Source organism: Ailuropoda melanoleuca, chromosome 2 (genome assembly GCF_002007445.2).
Source record: "Ailuropoda melanoleuca isolate Jingjing chromosome 2, ASM200744v2, whole genome shotgun sequence".
NCBI lineage: Eukaryota > Metazoa > Chordata > Mammalia > Carnivora > Ursidae > Ailuropoda > Ailuropoda melanoleuca.
The window spans coordinates 166,595,541-166,623,433 of NC_048219.1; the positions used below are offsets into that span (position 1 = coordinate 166,595,541).

At 37.7% G+C, this 27,893-nt stretch overlaps 1 protein-coding gene across 1 annotated transcript; it reads right to left on the reverse strand.

Annotated features, from left to right (window-relative positions):
* SUMO1 (small ubiquitin like modifier 1) lies at positions 1-26,572 on the reverse strand. Its single transcript, XM_002919128.4, has 5 exons — positions 26,309-26,572; positions 13,579-13,653; positions 8,594-8,671; positions 6,116-6,187; positions 1-842 (listed from the first exon to the last, which is right to left on the reverse strand). The coding sequence occupies exons 1-5, from the start codon at positions 26,318-26,320 to the stop codon at positions 774-776; spliced, it is 306 nt and encodes a 101-aa protein (XP_002919174.1). The 5' UTR covers positions 26,321-26,572; the 3' UTR covers positions 1-773.
* Between the last annotated feature and the right edge of the window lie 1,321 nt (positions 26,573-27,893).

Below are 27,893 nucleotides of genomic sequence, written 5' to 3' on the forward strand. Positions count from 1 at the left end.
TACGGTTTTTACAAATATTTTGTTTATTTTAATGAAGCTGGTACAGACAATGTCCATTTAAAACCCATATCCCAGGCCATAAAGTACAAATAAAATCAAAAAGAGCAGTGTTCTGTTGAATACACTTCTGCATGAATAACTTTATTAACTGCTAATGAAAATTAGAACTTTTCTGGGATCTTCTGACAAGACTTTTCTTTTATCTTAAAATGCTTTCTCTTCAGTGAAGCCATCTTTGGAGTTAGTCATTACTCTCACCATCTCTGTCATCTCAACTCCAGCCTGGTATTTCTCTTCTTTTGGTCCAGACCCTCAAATTTTAAAAGTAGCTTCAAGTTAAGGAAAGGTCATTTTTCCACAGTTCAGTTCTCTGAAAAACTTCCATCTCCCACTGAAAGTCATAGTCCAGGAGTGAAGCAATCACATGCTAGAACTTCAGGGCCAATTGGAAAGTCATCATGAACACTCGCATTGGTCGATCTTATTTATCACAAGCCTGAAAATGCACAGTCCTGGAAAAGGTGGCCTCTCTGTGCACACATGTAATTTTTAAAAAGGAGAGGGCAATATGAAGGGGGCTGAGGTTTGATCACCAAAAATCAGCACAATGAAAACAAGTGATAATGAATAATGGCCACTAGAATTCAAATTACCAGATGTTTTAAAGAGACGGGGTGCCAGTTTTCAATTCCGTTTTGAACACCACATTACAAAAGAACTATTTTTAAAAATAAAAAAGGATTGAGGGTAAAGAAAAAAAATAAAAAGAATATCTAAATCGTTGAATGACCCCCTGTTTGTTCCTGATAAACTTCAATCACATCTTCTTCCTCCATTCCCAGCTGTAAGAGGATAAAAAAAGTTAGAATATAAAAGCACTATTTTTTAATTGACTGCAATTATGTGGCCATTGTTTTAAAGTATAAAAAGATACAAAAGTGATCCATAGTTACCCTGTTAAGAATCCAGGTTTCCTTTAATCTAAAGAACATAGAGGTATGTCTTTCCTCCTGATTCTGTCTGTGAATTCATTTGACCCTGCTGTGCAATTTCACCTCCGTTTATTCAGCACATAAAGTGCGTTTTTTACTTACTTCTTAGAGAGAGAGTGTGCATGAGCCAGGGGGTGGGGGTGTAGAGGGAGAAGGAGACAGAGAATCTTAAGCAGGCTCAGCGCAGAGCCTGATGTAGGGCTCAATCTCACCACCCTAAGATCATGACCTGAGCTGAAATTAAGAGTCAGATGATTAACCCACTGAGCCACCCAGGTGCCCCTAAAGTGTGTGTGTGTGGTTTTTTTTTTTTTTAATACTTCAAAGAAGCAATAGTTTGATGACATATTTTCTAAACCATTTTACATCTAGATATGATTACTTGAATCTCTTTATTTCAAAAAACCTGATCTTACTCTGAAATATGTGATTTTAGTTAGAAAACTATTGCCTAAGGATTCATTTCAAAGTGGTTTGCTTTGTCATCTACAATTTTTCCCGGCATATAACTATTATTTTGACAGTGACCACTCCAAATGTAGAAACATATCTATACATTCAATAATTTCAGTTTTATAAGCTAGATTTGTCATGGTCAGCCTAGCCCTTCTCAATTCTTAAATAGAAAAAGGGGTCCTTCAAAATACCTTTTACAGAACACTAAGCAAAGTAGAGGCAATTGATTGTGTGGTGGTTTGGTTTTTTTTTAATGTGTTCTATATGCACTGAAATATTCTGGAATTTTTTCTTAAAGACATTATTTCCAATGGCTGCCTCTGACAAATGGGAATGCAGAGATATTCAGAGTATATTTACTTTCCATTTTATATACTTTGGTAGTTTGGTTTTTATTACTTTTATTTTTAACTAGGAGTATCCTTTATTTAAAAAAGTAGAGTACATAAGCAGGCATGGTGTCACACAGAAACCCAGGTATTACCCTCAGTGAGGGTAAAGGACCATCAATCTGTTGATTCTGGTGTGCAGTTAAGTTTCAGAAGCACTGCAACAAGCAGACTGAAAACAAAACTAGCATATTCCACTAAATTACAGTGGATCACAAATGCAGATGAAAAATGAAAGGGAAGTCTAATATCAGTAATCTCTAATGAGAAAAGTTACAGATGACATTTTTGGTGCAGAATTACAAAATGTGAAAAAAATTAAGAAATTTAAAAATAAAGCAGACATAGGGTGCCCAGGTGGCACAGTGGGTTGAGCATCCAATGCTTGGTTTCTACTCTGGTCATGATCTTAGGGTTGCAAGATAGAGCCCCGCATCGGGCTCCGCGCTCAGGTGGAATCTGTTTGAAATTCTCTCTCTCTCTTTCCCTCCCCTTTTGCCCCTCGGCCCCCATGTTCATGCTGATAAATAAATCTTTAAAAATAAATAAATAAAAGACATGGATTTAGGACTTTTTAAGTGATCAGGCTGGTTCCAATGTTATGGAGATTTGGTTGTGGTATATATATGAATATTAAAATAATTATTAAAGATGCTATTAAAACTTTATTTATTTTTAAGATTTTATTTATTTATTTGACAGAGAGAGACAGCCAACGAGAGAGGGAACACAAGCAGGGGGAGTGGGAGAGGAAGCAGGCTCCCAGCAGAGGAGCCTGATGTGGGACTCAATCCCATAACGCTGGGATCACACCCTGAGCCGAAGGCAGACACTCAATGACTGCACCACCCAGGCGCCCCAAAACTTTATTTATTTAAAGATTTTAAGTAATATCTACACCCAATGTGAGGCTCAAACTCACAACTCCAAGATTAAGAGTCACATGTTTCACTGATGAGACAGCCAGGTACCCCAAAACTTAATTTTAATTGCACATATTATAGCCTAGTAAATACTGCAAGGAATAAAATGCCAAACATTACAAGAAACCTTTAAGTCAGGAAGGCAGTGCAAATCCTCCAACTATGGAAAATGTGAAGCAATCAGCTTCAAGAAATACCTTTGTAGAGATGAATGAACAAACAGTACAAGGAGGTTACTCCCTAAATACCTAAAGACTCCCTCTGCCCCACTATGCTTCTGAAAAGATAATTTTAATGACAGGAAGGAATGTGTCACTAAAATGTGGTCAGTATCTACTATATTGTAGAGATTATATCAAATTAGGACAGGGAAAATACAAGATGAGTTTGAAATATCTTATTGTGCCAGACATTAAGAAAGTACTCCAGGGGCACCTAGCTGTCTCAGTCAGTGGAGCATGAGACTCAATCTCAGGATTCTGAGTTCAAGCCCTACATCAGGTGTAGAGATAACTTAAAAAATGAAATCTTAAAAAGAAAAAAAAAGTACTCAAGAAAGCAGGTGGATACTAAACCAGGGAAAAGTTTAATGACAGAGGTAATCACATAGTTTCCAAGTAGGTCCCCACAAACTACAACAGGAAAAATAACTACTACACCGTAAAAAAAGAAAACAGTTAAACTGAGTGATAAAAATAAATATTATCACTGTTTACTGATAATAAAGGACTGACTTCATGTATTCCAGATATTACACCTTAAGAAAGACTTACACCACCATTTATGTGGTATTCCAGCCCAAAATGTATAACCTGAATCTAATCATGAGGAAACAGACCAGCCCAAATTGAAGGACTTTGTAGAAAATAACCGGTTTGTATCCTTTAATAATGTAAACGTAATGAAAGACAAAGAAAGGCTGAGGAACTGTTCCAAATTAAAGACGATTAAAGAGACACCTAAATAAAATATCTTGATACTGAACTGGATCATGTGATGGAGGAGAAAATTTGTTATAGGAGACATAATTGGGACAAATGATAAAATTAGGTTGTAAAGTATTCTAACAGTGTTAAGTGTCCTGAATTTAAGAGTACCATGGTTATGTAAAACAATATACCTGTTGTTAAGAAATACACACTGAAACATTAAGTAGTAAATGGCAGTGGTGTAGGCAATCTACTCCCAAGTGGTTCCAGTAATAAACACACATACATATGGGCAGCAGGAAATAACTAAGTAAAGGCAGCAAAACGTTAAAAACAGGCCAAACTAGGTGAAAGTACAATTTTTAGTACTATTCTTACAAGTTTTCTGTAAGATGAAAATTATTTCAAAATGAAAACTTGAAAAGAGATGGAGACATGTCAAAAAAAAAACACAGACACCAACTTGAAGGGGCCTCCACTGGCCAATCTCTAAAGAACAGTCATACAGTTTCAAAGCATCTCCCCACAAATTAGTTATTAACTAAAAAGGAAAATAACTTGACAACAAATAAATCTGGCAGTTACCACCTTAACTAAAATTGACCAAAGTTAACGTTACCCGTAACAGGACAAATGGACATCATGTCCCTCCTGATGTGATGCACTTAGGAATACACAGCTGCACTCTGTGCTACTCTTACCAAAAATGCAAAACTGAACCTAATCACAAGGAAACATCAGACAAACCCAAACTGAAGGACATTCTAAAACATAGCCTGAGCTCTTTAAAAATGTCAATGTGATTTAAAATTAAGACTAACTGTTCACATAGAAGGAAGCTAAAGAGGGATAACAACTAGCTAAAAGACACTAATCTTAGATGGGATCCTAGGTCAAGTTTTTTTTAAAAAGCTATAAAGGACCTTACTGGGATAAATGGCAAAATATGACTATTTCTTTTTCTTTTTTTTTTTTTTTTAAGATTTTATTTATTTGACAGAAAGAGGCACAGCGAGAGAGGGAACACAAGCAGGGGGAGTGGGAGAGGGAGAAGCAGGCTTCCCACTGACCAGGGAGCCCAATGTGGGGCTCGATTCCAGGACCCCGGGATCATGACCTGAGCCAAAGGCAGACGCTTAATGACTGAGCCACCCAGGCACCCCAAAATCTGACTATATCGACTGCATATTTGCTAAGAATACTATAGCAATGTCAAAACTCCTATATTTGATCATTTAACTGTGGCACTTAGGAGATACCAAAATATGTAGGGGTAAAAGGTCATGATATCTGCAAATTAAGCTCAAATGACCTACCAATAATATGTGTATAGAGAGAAAGTGATAGAGCAAATGCATCATAATATTAATAACTGGTGAATCTAATGAAAAGGTTATATGGGAGAATATTATACTAGTCTTATAAGAACTCTAAGTCTGAAATCTTTTCAAAATAAAAAATTAATAACAATACATCGTTCCCACTATCAGAAATATCAGATATGTTATTTTGTATTTGGAGGGGGATATCTGTATAAATATAAAAGCACACACACATACACTCTCTCCCCCACACTTTATTACTTTCAGATACCTCTCAAGGGAGGGGGATATATAAACAAAGAGTCCATACAATGAAACAATTAGAGGCACAGAACCATTAAAAAACAGAAAAACAAGATGACAGAGCCAAATATATTAATATACACTAAACTTCTATATTACATTCTCAAAATGGGTCAAACGTCAAAACTGAACCATAAAAGGTCACCATCACCATGAAAGTGCACCACAAATCTGCCAAATCTGAAGAATACTTGTTCCTCTTTTAAAAAAAATATATGTGCCTTATGACAATTGCAGTACTTAATTCCCACTTTCCACCTCTTTCTTTTCTTTTCTTTTTCTTTTCAAAGATTTTATTTTTAGGGATGCCCGGATGGCTCAGTCAGTTAAGTGTCTTGCCTTCGACTCAGATCATGATCCCAGGGTCCTGGGATCAAGTCCCGCGTTGGGCTTCCTGCTCAGTGGGAGCCTGCTTCTCCCTCTCCCTCTGCCTGCCACTCCCCCTGCTTTGAGTGTTCTCGCTCTTTCTCTGGGACAAATAAATAAATAAAATCTTAAAAAAAAAAGATTTTATTTTTAAGTAATCTCTACACCCAACATGGGGCTCAAATGCACAACCCTGAGATGAACAGCTGCATGCTCCAACTAAGCCAGCCAGGAGCCCCACCACCTCTCTTTTTATTGGCACTTTTTAAGGCAATATATGGACATTCAACCAAAAAGACTATTTTTCTCTCTGACAAACAATATACCACTTAAGTCAGAGACTATTCAAGAAAAGGGTAGTCTAATACCAGTGAACCAAATCATGCAATGCAGGATTTAACATTTTTCTTCACTCAGAGAAGAAATTATACTCACTTCTTTTGGAGTGTGATTATCAGCAATTCTCTGACCTTCAAAGAGAAACCTGAGTGAATTCATTGGAACTCCCTAAAAAGATAAAAAAAACAGACAAACAAAAAAAAAACATATACACACAAATCTTAAAACAGATAGTAGGAACTTTGAGCACAAAAAGCAAACACGAAAGCTTCAACAGACATGGAACATAAAGTTAGACATATCTATCCTAATTACCATAGTGAGCACAACCTATTTGGTAGGCCCTCCCTATACCAAGTATTTCACATTAATCATACTGTTCACCACAACAACCCTGGAAGGTAGGAATTATCACCTTATTTTCATTTCACAGCTAAGGAATCTAAGGCATGGAGAGGGCATTTAATCTAGATAGCAATTTAAGGCCCAATCTGTTCCCAAGCTTATGCTCTTAACCACTATTCTACCCAGTTTCCTCTAAAATCTGCAAGCTAAAATAAAAGATAAAATCAGAAATTGGATGTGCACCCTCACTAGTATCCAACCACACAAGCAAAATTAGTTTTAAACAGATTAAATCACAGAAATTTGGTAAAGCACAGCAACTAGCCAGGTGAGCTACAGTAACCTGTGATGACATAGGTAACACTGTTAAGTATCAAAAAAGGCATTAAAATATGTTTTTCTCATGAGTTACTCAACAAAAATAGCTAAAAAGGAAAAAATGACTCATTTAAAAAGAAACTGCTTCACTAGTAAGTATGAATCAAAAATCATTTAGTCCAAAAGTATTAGAAAAATTAAACTATCTTCCAGTAAGTATTAATACATAAATATATGAGACCATGCAAACTTACCCTTCATTTGATTTTAAATTCTAGGCTTCTATAAAATAATACAATAAGCATAACTGACAAAAGCAAAATATTCTTTGATTTTAATTATAGGATCTTTTAAAAAATATTATTTTGTGTTGGGGTCAAAAAAGTTTCTATAGAAACAGGTCTAAAACATCAAAATATAAGAATGATTCAGTAAATATTTATTTTATATACTTTTCTATCTCTCTATTGGGTGTTACATATTTCAGATAAATTAAGTTTCCTATTTCTTGTGTATCAGTAAATACAAGAAAAAGATTATCAAGCCTCTGTGAACTAAGTATAAACTCTTTTTCTAAAGAATGTATACTCTGAACTATAAATAAGAAAGTTGGAAATGATTCTAAATTGCTATTTTTAGTTGTCTCCCCAAACCTAGCACCTTCAATCTTGTATCAAAGTTTATTTATTCACTTTAGCATTGGGAAGTTTGCATTGTTTTTCCTCAATAATCAACTCTATCATCTATAGATGGGGTGAAAAGACTAGTTGTTGTGAGGATTAAATGACAATGCCTCTAAGTATCTAGCAGAGTGCACTTAATATATGTTCCTTCGCTGTTAACATCTCCATTTTAGCGCCCAGCAATATTATTAAAATGTGAACTGAGCCCCAATTAATCAGATTTTACTGAGTTTAACAACTAACATCAAAAACAGAGACAGAAATGTTTGTTTTACTTATCCTAACACCTAAGTGATCTCTTTCCTTCTGGCAGAAGTGATTTTTTATGTTGGTTACATATTTAAACTATAAAAAGCAAACTCTTAAAAATAAAACCTGTATTACCTAAGTTAATATTATGTATATGATTCAATTATTAATATTATGTAATATGATTCAATTATTAAAATCTTGACTGTCTCCTATATATACTAATTCCAATTACATTTTCTATTTTATTAATAATGATTAACATTCGTTGAGCATTTTTAAGCATCATGTTTAGACTTTATGTAGGTCATCTGCATGAGGTAGGTACTGTAATGTTCCCATTCTACTAATGGAGAAACAAGGCACATAACTTGTCTAAGATCCCACGGTTAGACAGTGGTAGAGACTGAATTTGAATCCAGGTAGGTTAAAGGTATTAGTTATTGATCTAATAATAAATCGAGCTCTTGAAGGCCAGAATCTGAGGATTTGTATTAATACATTAACAAGCCTTCCTTATTTTTTTTAAAAAAAGAAAATTCTTTGATGTTGAAAATACACAATGCAATTAGCAGTAATCTATAGTACTATATGTAAAGATAATAAACTAATAATATTAGTACTTAAATTTAACATATGGCTAACCAGTCATGATTAAGAACGAGGAAACTTTACAGTGATCACCAAAAATTACTTGCCTTTACTGTTCTATACTCTGGTAAGCCATTAAGACAGAAACATTCATATAGCTATCTTTACAACTCTGAGTTACTTTTCAAAACACTTCTGCGTACCTTATGAATTCAAATTTTGAAATGGGCCACAATGGGAAAAAGGCAATTAAACAAGGTATAAGGAGTATTCTCCTTGATCTGCTAATGGTGAAAATAATAAAAGATCATTTTTCTTTTGATAACCTTCCTTATAAGAAAAATTAATGACATATAAAGCACTGCATTTTATACCATAACATACAAACCTGTCTTTGACAGTATGATTCTTTGAGTTTCTTGAGATGTGTTGTCATTTTCACTTTGAAGTGAATCTCACTGCTATCCTAAGGAGATAAAAGAAAAACAATTATCCCTTTGTGTAAACTATTTGCTTTGCTTGAAACAAATTATCTAATTACACATATACTACAAATAGAAACATAAACCCTGTCTCTTATACCTCCCCACCAAAATATTTTTTAACATTCCTATCAAGGTTTATCCAAACACTCTAATCATCCTCAAAGTTACTTTATGTCCATTTCAAAAGAAATTTAATAAAACAATCTGTCTTGGATGTTAAAATTAGTAGTAAAAATAAAAGCATGTATGTCAAAGAATGTATTCCTTCATAATTGCGTATCTATTCTATTTTCAAAATAAAGTTGAACTATCACGAACACCCAAAAGCAACTCAAACAAAAGTACCCCCCACAACTGAAGTATTGCTGAAGGTGGTCAAACCTACAAGAGAGGCATATACCATAAAATAAGAGACAAGAAACTCCTATCTGCCAAAAAGTAACCCCACACAGTCTAGTTTCTTTCACATGAGTAAAATGAATAAAAACCTGAGTGAGCCAAACTGATTTATGGGACCACAGATTCTTTTCTTCTACCCAGACTGTCAAACAAACTATCAGGCAACCATCAGAAAAGAATACTGGTAAAATTTCAAAGCCAATCCTTTTGATTACATATCACATTCACAAGTGCATATTAGTGGAGGTTGCATGTTTACAATTCTTGTTTGTGACTATAAAGGAAAACAAATCGTCTTCCTATGGATAATTTCACAGACAAAATTTCTATAGCATACGTCATGCCATACACTAAAATCATTTCCAGATGAATTAAGGAACTAGCATTAAAAAAAATTTTTTTTTACTATTTTCTCTCTTTTAAGAATTTTTTCCCTAACCTAGACAATGGGAAGTCTGTATTCTAAACCAAGATTTTAGCCTAGAAGACACAGCAAAAAAGGACACTGATAATTGAAAATGTCACCCCACAGTTAAGAGACACTAAAGAAAACATTCACAACAGATAGACAAGAAAAATCAAGGGGCACCTGGGTGGCTCAGGTGGTTAAGTGTCTGCCTTTGGTTCGGGTTATGATCCTGGGATCCTGGGATTGAGACCCCCCCGCCCCCCACCCTGGCTCCCTGCTCAGTGGGGAGCCTGCTTCTCCCCCTCTCCCTCTGCTTGTGCTCTCTCTCGTAAAACAAGTAAAATCTTAAAAAAAAAAAAAAGAAAGAAAGAAAGAAAGAAAGAAAGAAAGAAAGAAAGAAAGAGAAAGAAAAAGAAAAATATAAAGAATTCCTACAAATCCGTAATTCTGAAAAAGGTAACTCACACCACAGGACATATAGATCAATGGAATAGAACTGACAGCCCAGAAATAAAGCCACCTATATCTACAGTCAACTGATTTTTACAAGGATGCCAACCAACTCAATGGAAAAGGACAGACTTTCAACCAATAGTCTAGGACAAATGGATAGCCACATGCAAAAGAAAAGTTAGAATCTACCTCGAACCCACATAAAAAGGACTCAAAATCATCAAAAACTTAATGTGAAAACTAAAACCATAAAAAAATTTAGAAAAATCTATAGGTATAAATCTTTGTGACCTGGGATTAGGAAACACTTTCTTATGTATGACCCCAAAATCACAGCAAGAAAAGAAACAATAACTTCATCAAAATTAAAAACTGTGTGCTGCAAAGGATACCTAAGAAAGTGAAGACAACCCAAAGATGGGGGAAAATATTTGCAAACCATCTATAAGGTTCTAATATATAAAGAATTATTATAATTGAAAAATAAAAAGAATAGGGGCGCCTGGGTGGCTCAGCCATTAACCGTCTGCCTTTGGCTCAGGTCATAATCCCAGGGTCCTGGGATTGAGCCCCGCATCCGGCTGCCTGCTCGGCAGGAAGCCTGCTTCTCCCTCTCCCACTCCCTTGCTTGTGTTCCCTCTCTCACTGTTTCTCTCTGTCAAATAAATAAATAAAATAAAAAGAATAATCCAATTCAAAAATGGACAAAAGATTTGAATAGACATTTCTTCAAAGAAGTTGTACAAATGGCCACTAAGAACATAAAAAGATGTTCGACATCTTTTTTGGAATAGCGTGTGACTCTTGATCTCAGGGTCATGAGTTCAAGTCCCATGTTGGGTGTAGAGATTACATACATACATACATAAGCACAATGAGATTCCACCTCACACACACCAGGATGACTATAATAAAAAAAGATAACACCTATTGACCAGAACACAAAGAAACTAAATCTTCACACACTGCTGCTGGGAATGTAAAACTGTAAAGCCACTACTTAAGACCATCTTGTAGTTCCTCAAAAAGTTAAAGTCTACTATATTAGATCCAACAATTCCACACCTAGATATATACCTAAGAGAATCGAACACATATGTCCACACAAGAACTTATATGTGAATGTTCAGAGCAACATCATTCATAATAACCAAACTGAGGAAACGACCCAAATGTCCATTAACTGATAAATGGATAACTATGGTATATCCATACAATGAAATATTATTCAGCCATAAAAAAATAAAATACTGGGGCGCCTGGGTGGCACAGCGGTTAAGCGTCTGCCTTCGGCTCAGGGCGTGATCCCGGCGTTATGGGATCGAGCCCCACATCAGGCTCCTCCGCTATGAGCCTGCTTCTTCCTTTCCCACTCCCCCTGCTTGTGTTCCCTCTCTCGCTGGCTATCTCTATCTCTGTCAAATAAATAAATAAAATCTTTAAAAAAAAATAAAAAATAAAAAAAAATAAAATAAAATAAAATACTGATTCATGCTACAACTTGGATGAACTCTGAAAATATGCTAAATTAAAGAAACCAGACACAAAAGGCCATATATCATGATTCATTTATATGAAACGTCCAGAATAGGCAAATCCACAAACACAGAAACCAGATTAATGGTTGCTAGAGGCTGGTGGGGGAGAGGAGGATAGGGAGTACTGCTAATGAGTATACCATGTCTTTTTGGGACGATGAAAATGTTCTGGAACTAAACAGTGGTAATGGTTGCATAGCATATTCTTATGAACATAGAAAAGTCACTGAATCATACACTTTAAAATGGTGATTTTTGGGGTGCCTGGCTGGCTCAGTTGGTAGAGCGTCCCACTCTTGATTTCAGCTCAGGTGATGATCTCAGGGTCCTGGGATCGAGCTCTGCATCAGTGTCAGTGCAGAGTCTGTTTGTCCCTCTCCCTCTGTTCCCCCCCACCCCACCACGATCTCTCTCTTAATAATGGAATCTTTTAAAAAAACAAATAAATGAACTACTTAATAAATAAATAAAACAGTGACTTTTATGATATGTGAATTGGACATTAATTTAAATTTTTCAAAATAAGGGCACCTGGGTATCTTAGTTAAGCATCTGCCTTTGGCTCAGGTCATGACCCTGGAGTCCTAGGACTGAGCCCCAGATAGGGCTCCCTACTCAGCCTGCTTCTCCCTCTCCCTCTGTGTGCATGCACGGGCATGCTCTCTCTCTCTCAAATAAATAAATAAAATCATAGGGGCACCTGGGTGGCTCAGTCGGTTAAGGGTCTGCCTTCAGCTCAGGTCATCATCCCAGGGTCCTGGGACTGAGCCCTGCATAGAGCTCCCTGCTCAGCAGAGAGCCTGCTTCTTCCTCTCCCTCTGCTGCTCCCCCTGCTGTGCTCTCTCTCTCTGTCAAAATAGATAAATAAAATCTCTAAAAAAAAAAAAAATCTTAAATAAATAAATACAGGAGGGTATGTGTTGTGGTGTGAGCTCTGTGTATTGTATAAGACTGACGAATAACAGACCTGTACCCCTGAAACAAATAATACATTATATGTTAATAATAAAATAATAATAATAAATAAAATTTTCAAAATAAGATAATCACAGAAAATGGGAAAAGGATATGAACAAAGAATACAAACATAGTAGGTCAGTAGTAGCCTAATGCTACATCACAATGCCTACTTCACTTACTTCACCTTATCACGTCTGCATTTTATCATCTCACATTATCACAAGGATGAGTACAGTACAGTAAGGCATTTTGAGAGAGAGAAATCACATTCACATGACTTCTATTACAGTATAGTTATAATTGTTCTATTTTATTATTACCTATTATTGCTAATGTATTACTGAGCCTAATTTACAAATTAAACTTTACCAGAGACACATATGTATAGGAAAAAAACACAGTATATGTAGGGGTTCAGTACTATCCACAGTTTCAAGTATCCAGTGGGGGTCTTGGAACATATGCCCACAGATAAGAAGGGACTACTATATGAAGATTCATTCCTCCAACAATTTTCAACTAACCTTATTATCAGTATATCTCAAAAAAAGGTCAATAAAGATACAGTCTGAGGAAAAGAGGCACCAGGGAAGAGAAAGGGGTGAGGAAAAGGGCTGAGAGGCCCTTTGGTTTAAGGTTGGCCCTAGTTTTATCACTCAATAGTATTTACTGTATTTGCCACTGAAGATGCTAACCAAAAAAAAAAAAAAAAAGTTTTTACTTGGAGAAATTAAGATAATCTAAATCTGCCTAGCAGATCAATAAAACAGTATCAGCCTCTTCTACCTCCAACAACAGATGCATAGATAGTAAACGAAAATGCCATTTTTATTTGATTTTAAAGATTTTATTTATTTATTTGAGAGAGAGAAAGAGAGTGCGTGTGCATGGGGGGGTGTGCAAAGGAAGAGGGACAAGCAGACTCCCCAATGAGGGAGAGCCCAACGCTGGCCTGATCCCAAGACCCCAAGATCCTGACCAGAGCTGAAGTCAGACGCTTAACTGGCTGAGCCACCCAGGTGCCCCCCAAATGCCATTTTTAAATAATTTGCCTTATTTAAATCATTTTTCCAGTGCCAGAAATTACTCACACTTTAGAGAGTTAAAGGAGAAAAACAATGAAACTCACCTGTCCAATGACTTTGAGTTTAATGTATTCTCCTTCCTTCTTATCCCCCAAGTCCTCAGTTGAAGGTTTTGCCTCCTGAAAGAAAAGTACATTTAAAGATAAAAGTTCCTATATGCTGTAATTACTTACTTAATGAGTACCCATCACTCTGAGTACAAAATCTGCACTTGAGAATATAAAAAGCATTTATTTTCTATGCCACACCAATTGAGCAAAAAAAGTCCTAAGTCAATTACTGTTTCAAACACCAATGCACTAGAAATCAAAAAAGAGATCTCTTTTATTATAATATCCTACAGTAATGGTTCTAAAACCTCCCCATGCATAGGAATCACCTGAAGGACTTTTTAAACGCCTGCTGGGCCCCACTCCCAGCTTTTAATTAAGTAGGTCTGGGCTAGGGCTGTAATTTGCATTTCTAATAAGTTACTGATTGGTTCTAATGCTGCTGGGCAGAGGAACAACCTAGAAACCACTACCCTACAGTCAACTCCCATTAGTCTGAAGTAGCTCATTCTCCATAAATCCTTAAACATTCTGAATCCAAGATTCTCTTCTCACAGCCTATCAGGAGAAGTTAACTATTCCAATTGCAAAACTGTACTGGAAACATAAATTAACCATATTAGCATAAGCAAAGTCTATTTGGGAAGGAAAATTAAAGAGTATATTGGCCTAATGTACTCTAGAGTCAAATCAGTTTTATATCATCTACTTATTTTAGACTAGCTGAAGCACTATCCAATTTTTAAAACATTAGGTTTCGCTGAAAAAACTCAGGGGAATAAGTGGAATAAGTAAAAAGCACAGCGTTGGTAGGAAAAGGAAAGAGAAGACAAAACTTGAAGACAGAAAGGAGGGTTATAAAATAATTTCAAATGAAGGGATATTGAAATGAAAGTGAAGTTAACAGGGGCGCCTGGGTGGCACAGCGGTTAAGCGTCTGCCTTCAGCTCAGGGCGTGATCCCGGCGTTGTGGGATCGAGCCCCACATCAGGCTCCTCCGCTATGAGCCTGCTTCTTCCTCTCCCACTCCCCCTGCTTGTGTTCCCTCTCTCGCTGGCTGTCTCCATCTCTGTCAAATAAATAAATAAAATCTTTTTTAAAAAAAATGAAGTTAACAGAATAAATTAGTTAGAACAATTTCATCTTGAAGTACATAAGAAATGCAAGCCATTTTACTAAAGGAAGTAGCTTGGAAAATTTAACTCAATAATGCGTTAAAAATAGCTTTCCTGTGTACCTTACCTTAATTTGGCCACCAAATTAGCCACTTATTTAAGTATATACTCTTTTGTTAAACATATAACAATTTCTGTTAATCCACACTTAAGAATATAACCAACTATGTTGTATTTTACAAGTAAAATAACAGGGTCATTATTACCTGTGTATCTCATGCCAGTAACTTAAAATTAAAACTCTTCAACATTCAAAATTTAACAGAACATACTAGACTACAAGTAGCTTTTAACTTTAAGATACAGGATAGAGTCCAAGGAAATGCTTAGACAACAGAATTGACTTCGTTAGTGAAAATCCTTGCCTGTTTTTCATTCTGCAGTACTTTCAGCACTTGCTGACTACTGCATATTATGGCAGCAGACAAAATGAACGTTCTTTAGTGAGACAGTATTTCACCTGAAAACTGAAAGATTGTCTTCAAATATAGTCTCACCACCACATTCCACTGAATTTATATTCATAGTAAACAGTTGCTTCTTTAAGTATCTAGAGAGGATAAGGACAGTTTATTCCATGCAGCAAAGAGCAATAAAGAGCAATGAAACCCCGAGTTCTCTTTAACTGCGAGGAAAAGGGGGTGGTAGGAAGCGGCTGTTTGAACTAACACAAAGGAGGAGAACCCCCACTCCCCACCGCCAGCAGCAATTCATCAGCACAATGGGAGTGATTTTGCTCCAGTTTCTCAGCTAAGATAGCTATAGAGGCTACTCAAGGACAAAAGAGTTCTTTCCCCTCCTCCAATCCCTCATCCACACTGCTTTTCTAAAGCACAGCTTCTCAGATTGGATAACTACATCTATCAAAAAGCATTAGTAGCTCCCAGTACTTTAAGGCCTAGAACCAAACTCCACAGCACCAAATTCAGTTCCTCCATTACCAAACTCAATTCTCATTTTCCCCTCACCACTTTCTTTACAAACCTGAAGATTCAGCTAAATTGGACTACTTGCTGTTCCCCAAATAAATCTATCAGCATTCTTCCACCTTCAGCCCTCTGTGGTCCCTGTTTCCTTTATCTAGAATATATATCCTCCCTCAACCTCTCCTGAAATCACCTCACAGAAATCCACCCTACACATCATTTGAAGTCCAGCATTACAAAAAACTCTTCCAGGAATCACAGCACCCCCTAACCTTCCAACTGGGACTAATATTTTCTTTTCATGCTAGTATTTGCAATTTATTCACATCTTTCATGGCATTTATTTTCAATTTTAAAATACTCCCTCCTCAACCATCTTCTCTAGTTGTCCTCTTTTTCTTCAAACACCTTACAAAGTACATAGCATTAACTGTCTCTACTTTCACCCTTAACCCACTATAATCTGGTTTATACGCTACCATTCCACTTGTCTCAGCTCTCACCAAGGTTACCAGTTCAACTCCTTATTGCTAAATCCATCAGACAATTTCAACTCTGATTTTTAACTCTAACACAAGAGACACTGATGACTTCTTCCTCAGAAACTCTCTACCTTTGGCCTCCAAGGTTCCACTCTCTCCTCATCTTGACTAATTCCTTAAATGCTGGGGCTCCTCTGGATTCCATGTTCTCAATCCTCTGCTTTGTCTCCTTCAGTGACCCATGATTCCAACTACTTTTCAGATACTAATGACTCAAGTCATCCTCTCCAACCAGACTTTTCTGAGTTTTACACTCATTTACCCAAGTGGTTGACCATCTCCACTTTGGATGTCCCATGGGTACCTGAATATAAGTATCTAAAACTGAATGCGTTATCTCTAACTCCTCCGTTAGTTTTAACTCCCCTTCCTGAAAACCACAATAAAATCGAAAAACAATTCCTCCTGGACTCCTAATAACAATAAATGGTTACCATATGCTCAACTACCCAAATCAGAAACTCAAGAGAAATCTTTGGCTAGTCTTCCTCTCTTAAATCTCACACTTATTCATCATTCTGACAACGTTATCTCTTGGTGGCTCTCAAAGTTTATTCTTCCTCCATTCCACTGCCTTATTTCAGGTACTCATTGTTGCTCATGAATATTACTGCAACAGATGTCCCAGTCTTCCTCCCTTCAATTCTCCAAACTACCACCAGAGCCATCTCTCTAAAATGCAATCTGATTTGCCCAGAATCTTCAGACAGAATATTAAATTCAAATTCCTTAGCTGACATACACGGATCCTTCCTGTACTGGTCCCTACCCAGCAATCCAGCCTTATTCTCCTAGCTCTCTTGCTAATAATATCCTTTGCTCCAGCCATATTGAACTATCTACAGTTCCTTACACACAGAAACCTCTACCTTATCTCCACCATCTCTGTCCATGTTAATCATCTCTACTTAGAATGCCCTTTCTTACCCTCTTTCCCTTTCAATACCACTCAGACATCACTTCCTACAAAATGACTTCTCTAATCACCCTCTTAAACATTCCCATAATGCTTACTTTTATCTATTAATCTTACTTTTATCTATAATAACCACATATTTGCATATCTGTATCTTCTACCAGATTCAGTTCCTCACTGACATACTTTACTCTTCATTGTATTTCTGATCAAGCACAATGCCTGGTACTTTGAAGATATTCAATATGCTTGTTAAATAAATTAAAGTTTTCTATGACAGGTTTGTTTTGACTTCCCTACAAGTTTACAAGGAGAGGACCCAAGTTTTTTAATCTTTATCATCTCTGTAATGCCAGGCAAATACCAGGCAATTATTTAAAGCTTTTTGAATAAAGTTAACAACATTATTTTCTGTATCATACCAAAAAATCTTACTAATGCTTCATAGTTCTAATGCTTCATAGTTCTAATGTACACAATAGTCAGTCCAAATAAAAATCCTTTCAGTTTTTTATATTCACAGTTGGAAATAAGATAATCCACTTCAACTGCATAAGAACATGTGAACAACTAGGATATGAAATTTCCAAAAATAAGCTGCCAGTTTCCCTAGTCACTACATTTTGGTGATCTCTTCCCAACTCTGAAGCACTATGGCAATGTCATCTGTATCACTGGTTTAATAGTTTCATGCTTGCCTAATGCAGTCATCCAACTTTTCATGTACTATCTTCTTTCTTTTGACAAACTAGTCTGAAAAATGAGATGATCTCAGACAAAAAAGGCCAAAGATGGTCTCCAGTGATCTCAGTGTCTTCTGTATGTCTTCTTTCCTTCTCTCCCCTGTAAAAAGGCAGCCAATACAGAATGGTATGGCATACTAGTTACAAAACAGTGAAAGCATTCATTTAGCACTGGGTCTGGGACACTAGGTCATCACAGAAAACAGAATCCCAGAGAGGACTGGTTGATTTGACTGGAAAGGATACGTAGTCCTAGAACAGAAGAAACTGGTAATGGAAAGAAAAGTAAATATATGTACAAGATCAAAGAGAGGAACCAGAAACCTCTAAATTTTCAGGTCTGTGTCATCCAGAGCCTGAATCATGGTAACTGGAATGGTAAAGGAATTTACCAGGCACGAGGCACTATCAACTCTTCCTTCCAAGACATGGAACAGCTTGAAAATAGAAGATGGCTGGATTTGGAAAGAGAACTAGACTGGAAAGAACAAAAAAAACAAAAAATGTACAAAATTCACGAGAAGAATTTTACTGTGTCATTTCAAAGCCAAAAGAACAAGAACTCTGCTTAGAGGTACTGGCAAGAAAGAAAAGAAAAGAAAGGAGAGAAGAGAAGGGAAAAGAAAAGAGAAGAAAAGAACGCAGCACTGGCAATCAGTATGTTGACAATTAAATCACATGAAGGGAGCATCACACTTAACTACCTCCAATTTGTCAATGACCCTTCCAGCTATACAAGAATTGTTCATTCTTGGGGGGGTGGGGAGGGTGGAAATTCTGGGGAAATATATATTTACTCTTATTTGATTACATTAACAAATCTTCATTTTTTAAGGCGCGATAACAGTACTGTTAAACAGCATTTTTACTGTTTTTTACAGTACTTTTAAATGTGTAACAGTATTGTTAAAAGAAAAAGTTCTTCTCTTTTAGAGATACATACTGAAACACTTACGGATGAAATGATATGCCTGACATTGCCTTCAAAATATGAGAAGTGGATTGGATCAGTGTAGATGAAACAAAATAGGCCAGAAGATCAGTATATGGGTACAGTTACACATACATTAAAGTTTTCCATAAAACCTTTCATAGAAAATGCATTCAAAGTTTCAAAAAAATCTCTTAGCTATAGATCTGACTATAATACTTCAGTTTACTTCATTTTATTTCTTAATGAAAAAAGTTCAACATGGGTAGGCTGGATAATTCTAATACTTACATCCGTTATTAAAATACACAAAACCCAGGGCGCCTGGGTGGCTCAGCCGGTTAACCCTCTGCCTTTGGCTCAGGCTCAGGCTCAGGTCATGATCCCAGGGTCGTGGGACTGAGCCCCAAATTGGGCTCCCTGCTCAGCCATGATACTGGGACCAAGACCCACATCGGGCTCCCTGTTCGGCAGACAGCCTGCTTCTCCCTCTCCCTCTGCCCCTCTCTCAAATAAATAAAATCTTCAAAAATATATATATATATATATATACACAAAACCCAAATTACAATAACACCATCTCCCTCCTATTTCAATGGATTTACCACAACTCTAAAAACACAAAAATACACATACACTTTCAGTTTCGTGCTGCTTATGTTCAAACTTAAGACACAGTACTGGTTATTTGGAATGGAACCAACCAGACTTAGCCCTGTAACTTCAAGCTTTAAGTCAAGCAGCCCAGACACCGGATCTTCTGCAAATTTACATTCAACCCTAGAATTGTGGTTAAACACTAGATATGCAACTTCTCAGGAACTAAAAATTGTAACTGAAAATCGCACTGGTTGTGTAAAACTACTCTTTGAGCCTAGACTATGGACCTAACCAAAGCCTGGCACAAACTGGCTTGACTGTATACAAAAGTCCCAGCAAACAGATTTAGAGGTATAGCAGACATTGTTAATTAACTATTCAACATCCTTTTCCCCCTTTTTCCTTACAAAGGGAAGCCTAGATTTGCCCAGCTAAAAAAACATATTTCTCAGCTTCTCTTATGGCCACGTGACATAATGCCAGCCAATGAGATAAAAGGTGACAGACTTTTTGTTGACACATATTTTTTCCCTTTGCTCCATCCCTTTCTCCTGCCTGGAACAAAGACACAAAGTAACCTCTTTGTGCCCACAGACGACAGGCATGAGAGTGAAGACATCTGTTGTGGATGCGGGAAAAAGGAGTATGAAGGCACTGTGGAGCTGCCTTAGTGGCCCTGAACTACTTGTGTCGAGACTTCTTGTTTCATAAGAAAAATAAACTGCTACTTGTTTAACATACTATACATCAGGTTTTCTGTTATTCAGCCCAAAAGAAATCCAAACAGACATAGAAGGTGTTATAAATAGGTATCACTTGCTTTATATTAAAAACAGAACCTGGAAAACTACCTCAATATGCATCAAAAGCAGAATAGATAAGTAAATTGTAGTATAGTCATACAATGGAATGCAATTTAGCAATGCAATTTAACAACATACAACTACACACATTATGGACAAATCTCCAAACAATGCTGAACAAAAGTCGTCATACACAGAAGTACACACCATATGACTCCCATTTATGTAACACTGTAATGTATAAAAACAGGCAAACTAATCTACTAGTCAGAGCAATGGTTCTTAATCTAAGTACTAGCTGCACGGATGTGCTGTTTGTGAAAATTCAGCAAACTGCACATTTATGTGCACTTTTTGATATATATTTTAGTTTTTGGTAAAACTGTGAAAAATAACTGGGCCTAGAGAAAACAGAACTCCACTTTTCCTTCAGATTCTCATTAGCTCAGTAAAGACAACCAAATGCAANCAAAAAAAAAAAAAAAAAAAAAAAAAAAAAAAAGGTCAAAATAAAAAAGTGTTAACAAATACAACGTATCCTTAAATAAACTGAAGTTGTGTTGCAGGAACAGCCACAGTTTAAACTAGTAAGGGGGTGCCTGGCTGGCTGAGTCAGAAGAGCATGCAATTCTTGATCTTGAGGTCATGCGCTGAAGCCCCACATTGGGTGTAGAGATTACTTAATTTTTTTTAAAAGCTTAACTGTAAAAGTAAGGTGCTCAATAATAGGATGTACGAACGTACCCACATGACTTTTTTAAAGAAGCAGAGTATCAGAAAATGACCTCCCAGGGGCACCTGGGTGGCTCGGTCGTTGAGCGTCTGCCTTCTGTTCAAGGCGTGATCCCGGAGTCCTGGGATTGAGCCCCAGACCCCCACATCGGGCTCCTTGTTCAGCGGGGAGCCTGCTTCTTCCTCTCCCACTCCCCCTGCCTGTGTTCCCCCTCTCACTGGCTGTCTCTCTCTCCGTCAAATAAATTAAATCTTTTAAAAAGAAGAAAATGACCTCCCAAAAATCACTTCACAGAAAATTCTAAAATGGGATACTAAACCTATCTTAGAGAAAATTATCCATAATAATCCCAATGTCCTGGAAGAAGCAAATGATTTGATCTTAGAAATAAAGTTACCAAATCTACTGCTAATAGAACAAAGATCAAGAAGGAATGTAAAGGGGTGCCTGGGTGGCTCTGTTGGTTGAGCGTCTGCCTTGGCTGAGCTCAGGTCAGGATCCCACGGTCCTTGCATCGGGCCCCACGTCAGGCTCCAGGCTCAGTGGGGAGCCCGATTCTCCCTCTCCCTGCTGTTTGTGCTCTCTCTCTCTCGTTCAATCTCTCTCAAAAAAATAAATAAAATCTTTAAAAAAATAAAAAAAGAACGTAAAAACATCATAAAAGGAAAACTACTCTGTAACAACCAACCCTTCCTCAATAACGAAGAAATATCATGGAAAGAGGAGGAAGACACCAGCTGCTTTCAAGTTTTTGAGGCAGCCTTCCAATTCTAGGGCCTAGAATGGTGCCTAGTACATGCTGACATTAAATAAATACATGTTAAGTGAATGAATCTGGCCACTCATTCCTTCAAAAACTTAATAAGTATCCAGTCACTGTGCTGGGCACTTCAGAATAAAAGAATGAATAAACCCTGATTCCTGACCCTCAAAAGCAGTCTAATGGAGAAAGACTCTTAAGTAAATAATTGTAACACTATATATAAAAGCTATAATAGAAACATTTTCAGTTTTGCTGGCAGTATCATAACCAATGAGATTTATCCCAGGCAAGATTATTCCTAATATAATAGAGACATTCTAACTGCTAAGGCAGCTAACAGGTATGAAGGCGTATTTGACAGCTGCTTTATAGTTCAGAATTTGAACTGTTCAACTAACCTTCGTGAGTACTCCAACCATAAAAATCATACTCGGTTTTCAAAATCCTATTAAATATTGTTTAGGTGACATTTTATCTGCAATGTTTTATTATAACCTGTATTTCTGCAACATCCACTAGCAGCACCTCATATATCTATCAGAGAGAAGAGAGACTGTATCAATCCTCTCCTAGGACATGGAATGCTTACTGTATGTATCACTAACTACATGCTCAAGTCATAGCTACAGTTTACCAATCTTACTATGTGATATAAATAGTAGTATGCATAATTATGAATTTTAATATATACCCAATTCATCATATTCTCTATCTCAAGCTAACAGTAAGATGAATAAACATCAACAACAAGGAAGATAGAAAGAATATTGCAGGGAATAATGCTATTCTGACAGAAGAAATACCATTAATGTGGTAGATTAAAGGTAACTGTAAATCTTTGTTACTGTTCCCATTGAGAAATGAAGTCTAAATGCCCTTCCCTTGTGACTGTAGTTAACAATACTGTATTGCTTATTTGAAAATTGCTAAGAGATTAGATCTCAAGTTCTCATTACAAGAAAAAAAATTGTACAAATGCGTGGTGATGGCTGTTAACTAGACATACTGGGTTGACCAATTCACAATATATACACAAATATCAAATCATTATGCTGCACACCTGAAGCTAACATGTTATATGTAAATTATATCCCCAAAATAAATAAATAAATGCCTTTCCCTTGAATTTGGGCTGGCCTTAGTGATCTGCCTAACCAACAGAATGCAGAGGGACTGCCAAGGCTAGGTCCTAGGAAGCCTGAGGTTTCCACTTCGGGTTCTCTGGGAACATTCACACTCTTGTGAGCCCTGAACTGCCACAGATCAATATCCTAGAGTCCCTATGTTGCACAAAACATATGATGAAACCGCTCAGAGAGGCCTTGTGACTTTATGAAGAGCTCATCCATTCCAGCCCACAACCATATAATCCCAGCTGAGGCCCCACACACCAAAGAGCAGTGGTAAGTACAGCCCACAGAGCCCTGACCAAATTGCAGATATATGAGCAAAATACAAAACTAAGCCACTAAGTTCTGAGATAGCTTGTAAGGTACCAACAGACAACCAGAATTACACAATGCTTCCAAATTCTTGACTAAAAGGAAAATAAAAGAAAATCATTCAGACTCTCTCTGAAGTGGGAGTGGGGAGAGGGAACCTGCTCACAACAGATGCAGTTAGAATTTCAAGTAAATCAGTCACCCAATTATTACAAATTAACAGACCTGAATTAAAGAGCTGAAGCGCATGCTGTCTCTGATGACTTGGGCATGGGGTAGAAGAGGGGGTGAACACTATAAACCTAAATACAGGGAAGAAGGAAGGGAAAATATTTGTACAAATTACCCATACCCATTTTGATAGTAAGCTTCTGGTTCTATATAAGTGCTTAGATTTGCTGCAAGGTGAGACCAGGCTAAAGGAGGGTACACAATGAGATCTATTATTGTTTAAAGGCTAGTCTTTATCCTTTTTGAGGGATCACATACCTTTGATGAAAGCCCTTTCTTAAAAAAAAAAAAAATACACGTGCACAAATACTCACAAAACACCATACTATTTCAATGGATTTTCAGCCCTTAGGGTACATGAACTTTGGGTTTAGAACCTGTTTTAGAGGATTATTCAGTAATAATTCACAAATCCACTAGATAATGCTGGCATTGTTAGAATTATAACAAAGTATTTCACTCAAATTCACAGAGTAATAATTTTTCACTCATCAATAGAGAATCCAGCAATTGTTTGATTTTAATGTCCACCTATTTTTTAACCTAAAATTGTTACTCAGCTGCAATATCTTAGCACCAGACAACAAAATTCTGAGAGGTGCCTCAGAAAATGCATCCTTCTAAAAAGATCTTGGTTTAAGTTAATATTGCCTTTTGGGGACAGTGGTTCAATCTCATGCTGCTGATACTGCACAGTAATAACTTGAGATTCTTACTCTTGCTCATAAGCCTTCTTAAGGGTAAGAGTTCAGGTTCATACCACTTTAAATCCTTAGCACCCAATACTGATATTGTACTGGGTCTTGATTATTAATAACGTTAGTCAAGCAGACTGGAGCCAACAGTTCTCAAACTTTTTGGTCTCATGACTCTTCTACACTCTTAGAAATTATTCAGAACCCCATAAAGCTTTTGTTAGGTTGGTTATATTTATTGAGGTTTACAGTATCAGACGCTGAAACTGAGAAATGTTTTAAGTATTCATTAATTCATTCAAAAATAACAATAAACCCACTATGTATCAGCAGATAACATATTTTTATTGAAAATATTTTTCAAAACAAAACTAGTGAGAACAACACTATTTGGCATTTTTGCAAATCTCTTTAATGTCTGGCTTATAATAGAAAGAAGCTGGATTTTCACATCTGCTTCTATATTTCAACCTGTTGTGATACCACAGGTCATGTTAGTGTTTAGAAAACACCAGTGAACATTCATGAAAGGATGACAATGAAAAAGACAAATAATTCCTAGTATTATCATGAAAACAGTTCTGACCTCAAGGACCTTCTTAAAAAGAATCTGAACAACATCTGGCCACCTGTTAGTGTACGAAGTCCATTATTTCTTCTTTCATGTCTCTCTTAACTGGAATTCAAATTGGAGCAATAAATTCTACAATTTAGTTTATAATTCTTTCTGTACATTGCTCTTTCATCAGACTATAGTAAATTTCAACATACTTCCTAACATTAAAATAAAAGGCTGATGAAACTAAGCATTTACCTGTTCTTTCCTCCCTGGTAACCAAGTAAACAACTATCCAGGGAGATACTTATAATGCCACTTATAATTCCCATACCAATTTGGAAATTAATCTAGACTGTTAGTTAAGAAGATCCATCCAAAACTAATCTAGATTATGATTAAGCTTTAAAAATATCAATGTCTACTTGCCCAATAGTACAAATCCACAAAAACCTCACTTGCTCTCACCCAAAGGTACAAAATTGAACGGGGTTAAAAGCCAAGGAATAACTGTGTTAAATTTAAAAGTTCAAGTACACCATGGAGTTGAATGAAAAACAAGTTTTCTAGATAACTATCACTAAACAAGCAAAAGATCCAAAAAGACTTTTAAAAGTCAAAGTCATCTGAGCAAACAAAACGAAGTACAGACAAAAACTTTATGAATTAAAAACTAGCTATAAACGTGGTTAACTGAAGAAGGATGAAGAAGAAAAACTTACCAAGCAAAACTGAACACTCCTGATCGAGTGCAAATCCCAAGTAAATTCTTGATATTAACACTGAGATGGAACACTCTGCCATTATAGACAGCTTTATGTATTATGCAACTGCTCTACATACCCGAAGTTTTCCTATTCTTTCCCTCAAAAGTATCAGTCAGCTTGAAGTTAATGACCAGATGAAATGTTTTCTGTTGCTCTAGCAGTTTTGTTCTACTTTGTTTCTTGGTTATTCTGAGTGCTCTCTTACAACTGGAGAGTTGCTGAACCAATCCCGAGTAAGAAATGGGAAAGTACAAGAAAAGAGGCGACAGCTCTGCACCACCACACGGAAAAAGACTCAGCGGAGCAGCGGCGGCCCTGCCCTAGCTGCAATCCGAACAGAAAGCAAAGCTTTTCAGGTTCCCAGCAACACCAGACGTCTCCCGCCCCCACATCCCCACTCCTAGACTATCTAAACACCGAGAACCAAAAAGTGGAGTCCACCCGCTTTTCAGGGCCAGAGAGTCTCCCGGGCTGGGATTCTCTCCCGTTACATAACTAGGGCCTAGCGCCCTGCTTTTGCAGTCAGTCCCCAGGACAGGGAGACGGACGTGTTCCCCAGGGACCCTCTTAAGGAGGTGGAAGCTGGTCTCTGCACCTGGTCGACCCCGGGAAAAAAAGGGGGAACGACTCGAGGGAGGCCGCAGTCAGAGACGCTTGGGCACAGGGGGTGATGAGCAGGCCCGGAGAGGAGCAGGGCGGCTCCCGGAGGCCCGCGGCAGGCCCCGGAGTCTCCGACACTAGTCCACTCCCCTCCCTCTCCGGCCGAGTCCCCACCGGCCACCCCCTCCCCCATTCCGCGCTCCCCTCCCCCGCGTCTCCATCCCCGGCCCCAGCCGAAAGGCAGGCGGACCAACCGAGTAAGGCCTCGGCCACTGCCATCGGACCGCTCCCAACCCGGTACCTGGTCAGACATGGTGACGGTGGCTTCACCCAGGGTCTCCGCACAGCAGCGGCCTCGGGTAGGCAGAACCTCGCTCCGGGGTTTACAAATCCGTCTCTCTTCCCCACAGCACAACACCGCGGCTGGAGGGACTTCCGCTACGCGTGGCGTCACTTCCGCTACGCGTTGGGAGGAGGGATAGGGAAAAGAGGAAAGGCTAGGCGGGAAACCGGGTGGGGGAGCTGCCCCGAGGCGAGAGGGCCCAGGAGCTGCTTTATTGGTGGTCGCTCCAGTGAATTACCAACAGTCGCCTCAGCTCCACTGAGGACTACGCCTCCGTTCGGAGCCTGTCCTCCGCGGGGGGGGGAGGGGGGGGTGCGGGTCTCCAGTCTTAGTGTTTGGAAACATACTACAGCTGCATTCCTGCCCGTCTGACACCTAGCACGTTTTTGAAAGCTGAACCAAGATTATTTCTGTTGTCTCTTCCTGGCCTTGCTCATCAGCTTCCCAAAGTACATTCGATTGAATACTAGTGCTTTTTACCTTAGGGCTAACTTTTGGTTAATCGGCCTCCCTTCCTAGCACATGACCTTGATTTTTTAAAAAAGCAAAACAAAACAAAACGATCCTATTGGACACAATCTTGATGGCTACTGATTAAAGAGATTCTTGGGAAAGTTTTAAACCAGTGGGGAGGAGGAGTTAATTCTGACCCTTGAATTCATTGCTTTAAGTTAAAGAATGATTCTTACATGACTTCTTTAAAATACAGTGGCCCTGCTCCCATAAGGGTAGTATCCAAGGATTTAGACGAATGAAATAGAATTGAGATTCTGGAAATACTAAACCCTCACACACTGATTAATGTCAAGACAATTTAATGGTTAAAGAAATCTTTCAACAAACGTTACAGGGACAACTGGATATTCACGTGCAAAATTAAAAACTTTTGTGTTGAAAAAATCCAAAGAATGAAGAAAATATTTGCAAATAATATATCTGATAAGGATCTACTATTCAGAATACATAAAGAACTATTACAATTCAATCATAAAAAATAAATAATACCATTTTTAAATGGGCAAAAGAAGTGAATAGACATTGCTCCGAAGACAATATGCAAATGGACAAATGGATGTGAAAAATGTTCACCATCATTAGCCATCAGAGAAATGCATATTAAAACTACAATGAGGGGCACCAGAGTGGCTCAGTCAGTTGAGCTTCTGACTTTTGATTTCAGCTCAGGTCGTGTTCACTGGGTTGTGGGATGAAGCCCCATGTCTGGCTCCCCACTCAGCAGGCAGTCTGCTTCTCTCCCTCTTTCCCTCCCCCTGCTGAACTGCGCACATCCGTGCTGTCTCTCTCTGTCTGAAGTGAATAAATTAAACACATACACAATGAGATACCACTTTATGCCCACTAGAACGTCTGTAATCAAAAAGACAATTGACAATAATTGTTGACAAATGACAATAGTTGTTGACAAAGATATGGAGAAATTGGAACTCATATACTACTAAGTGGAAATATAAAATGCTTTGGACTTTTCCGTGCTACCTAGGGAGGGGTCCATAAGGCATTGTTTTGCATTCCCATTGTAACT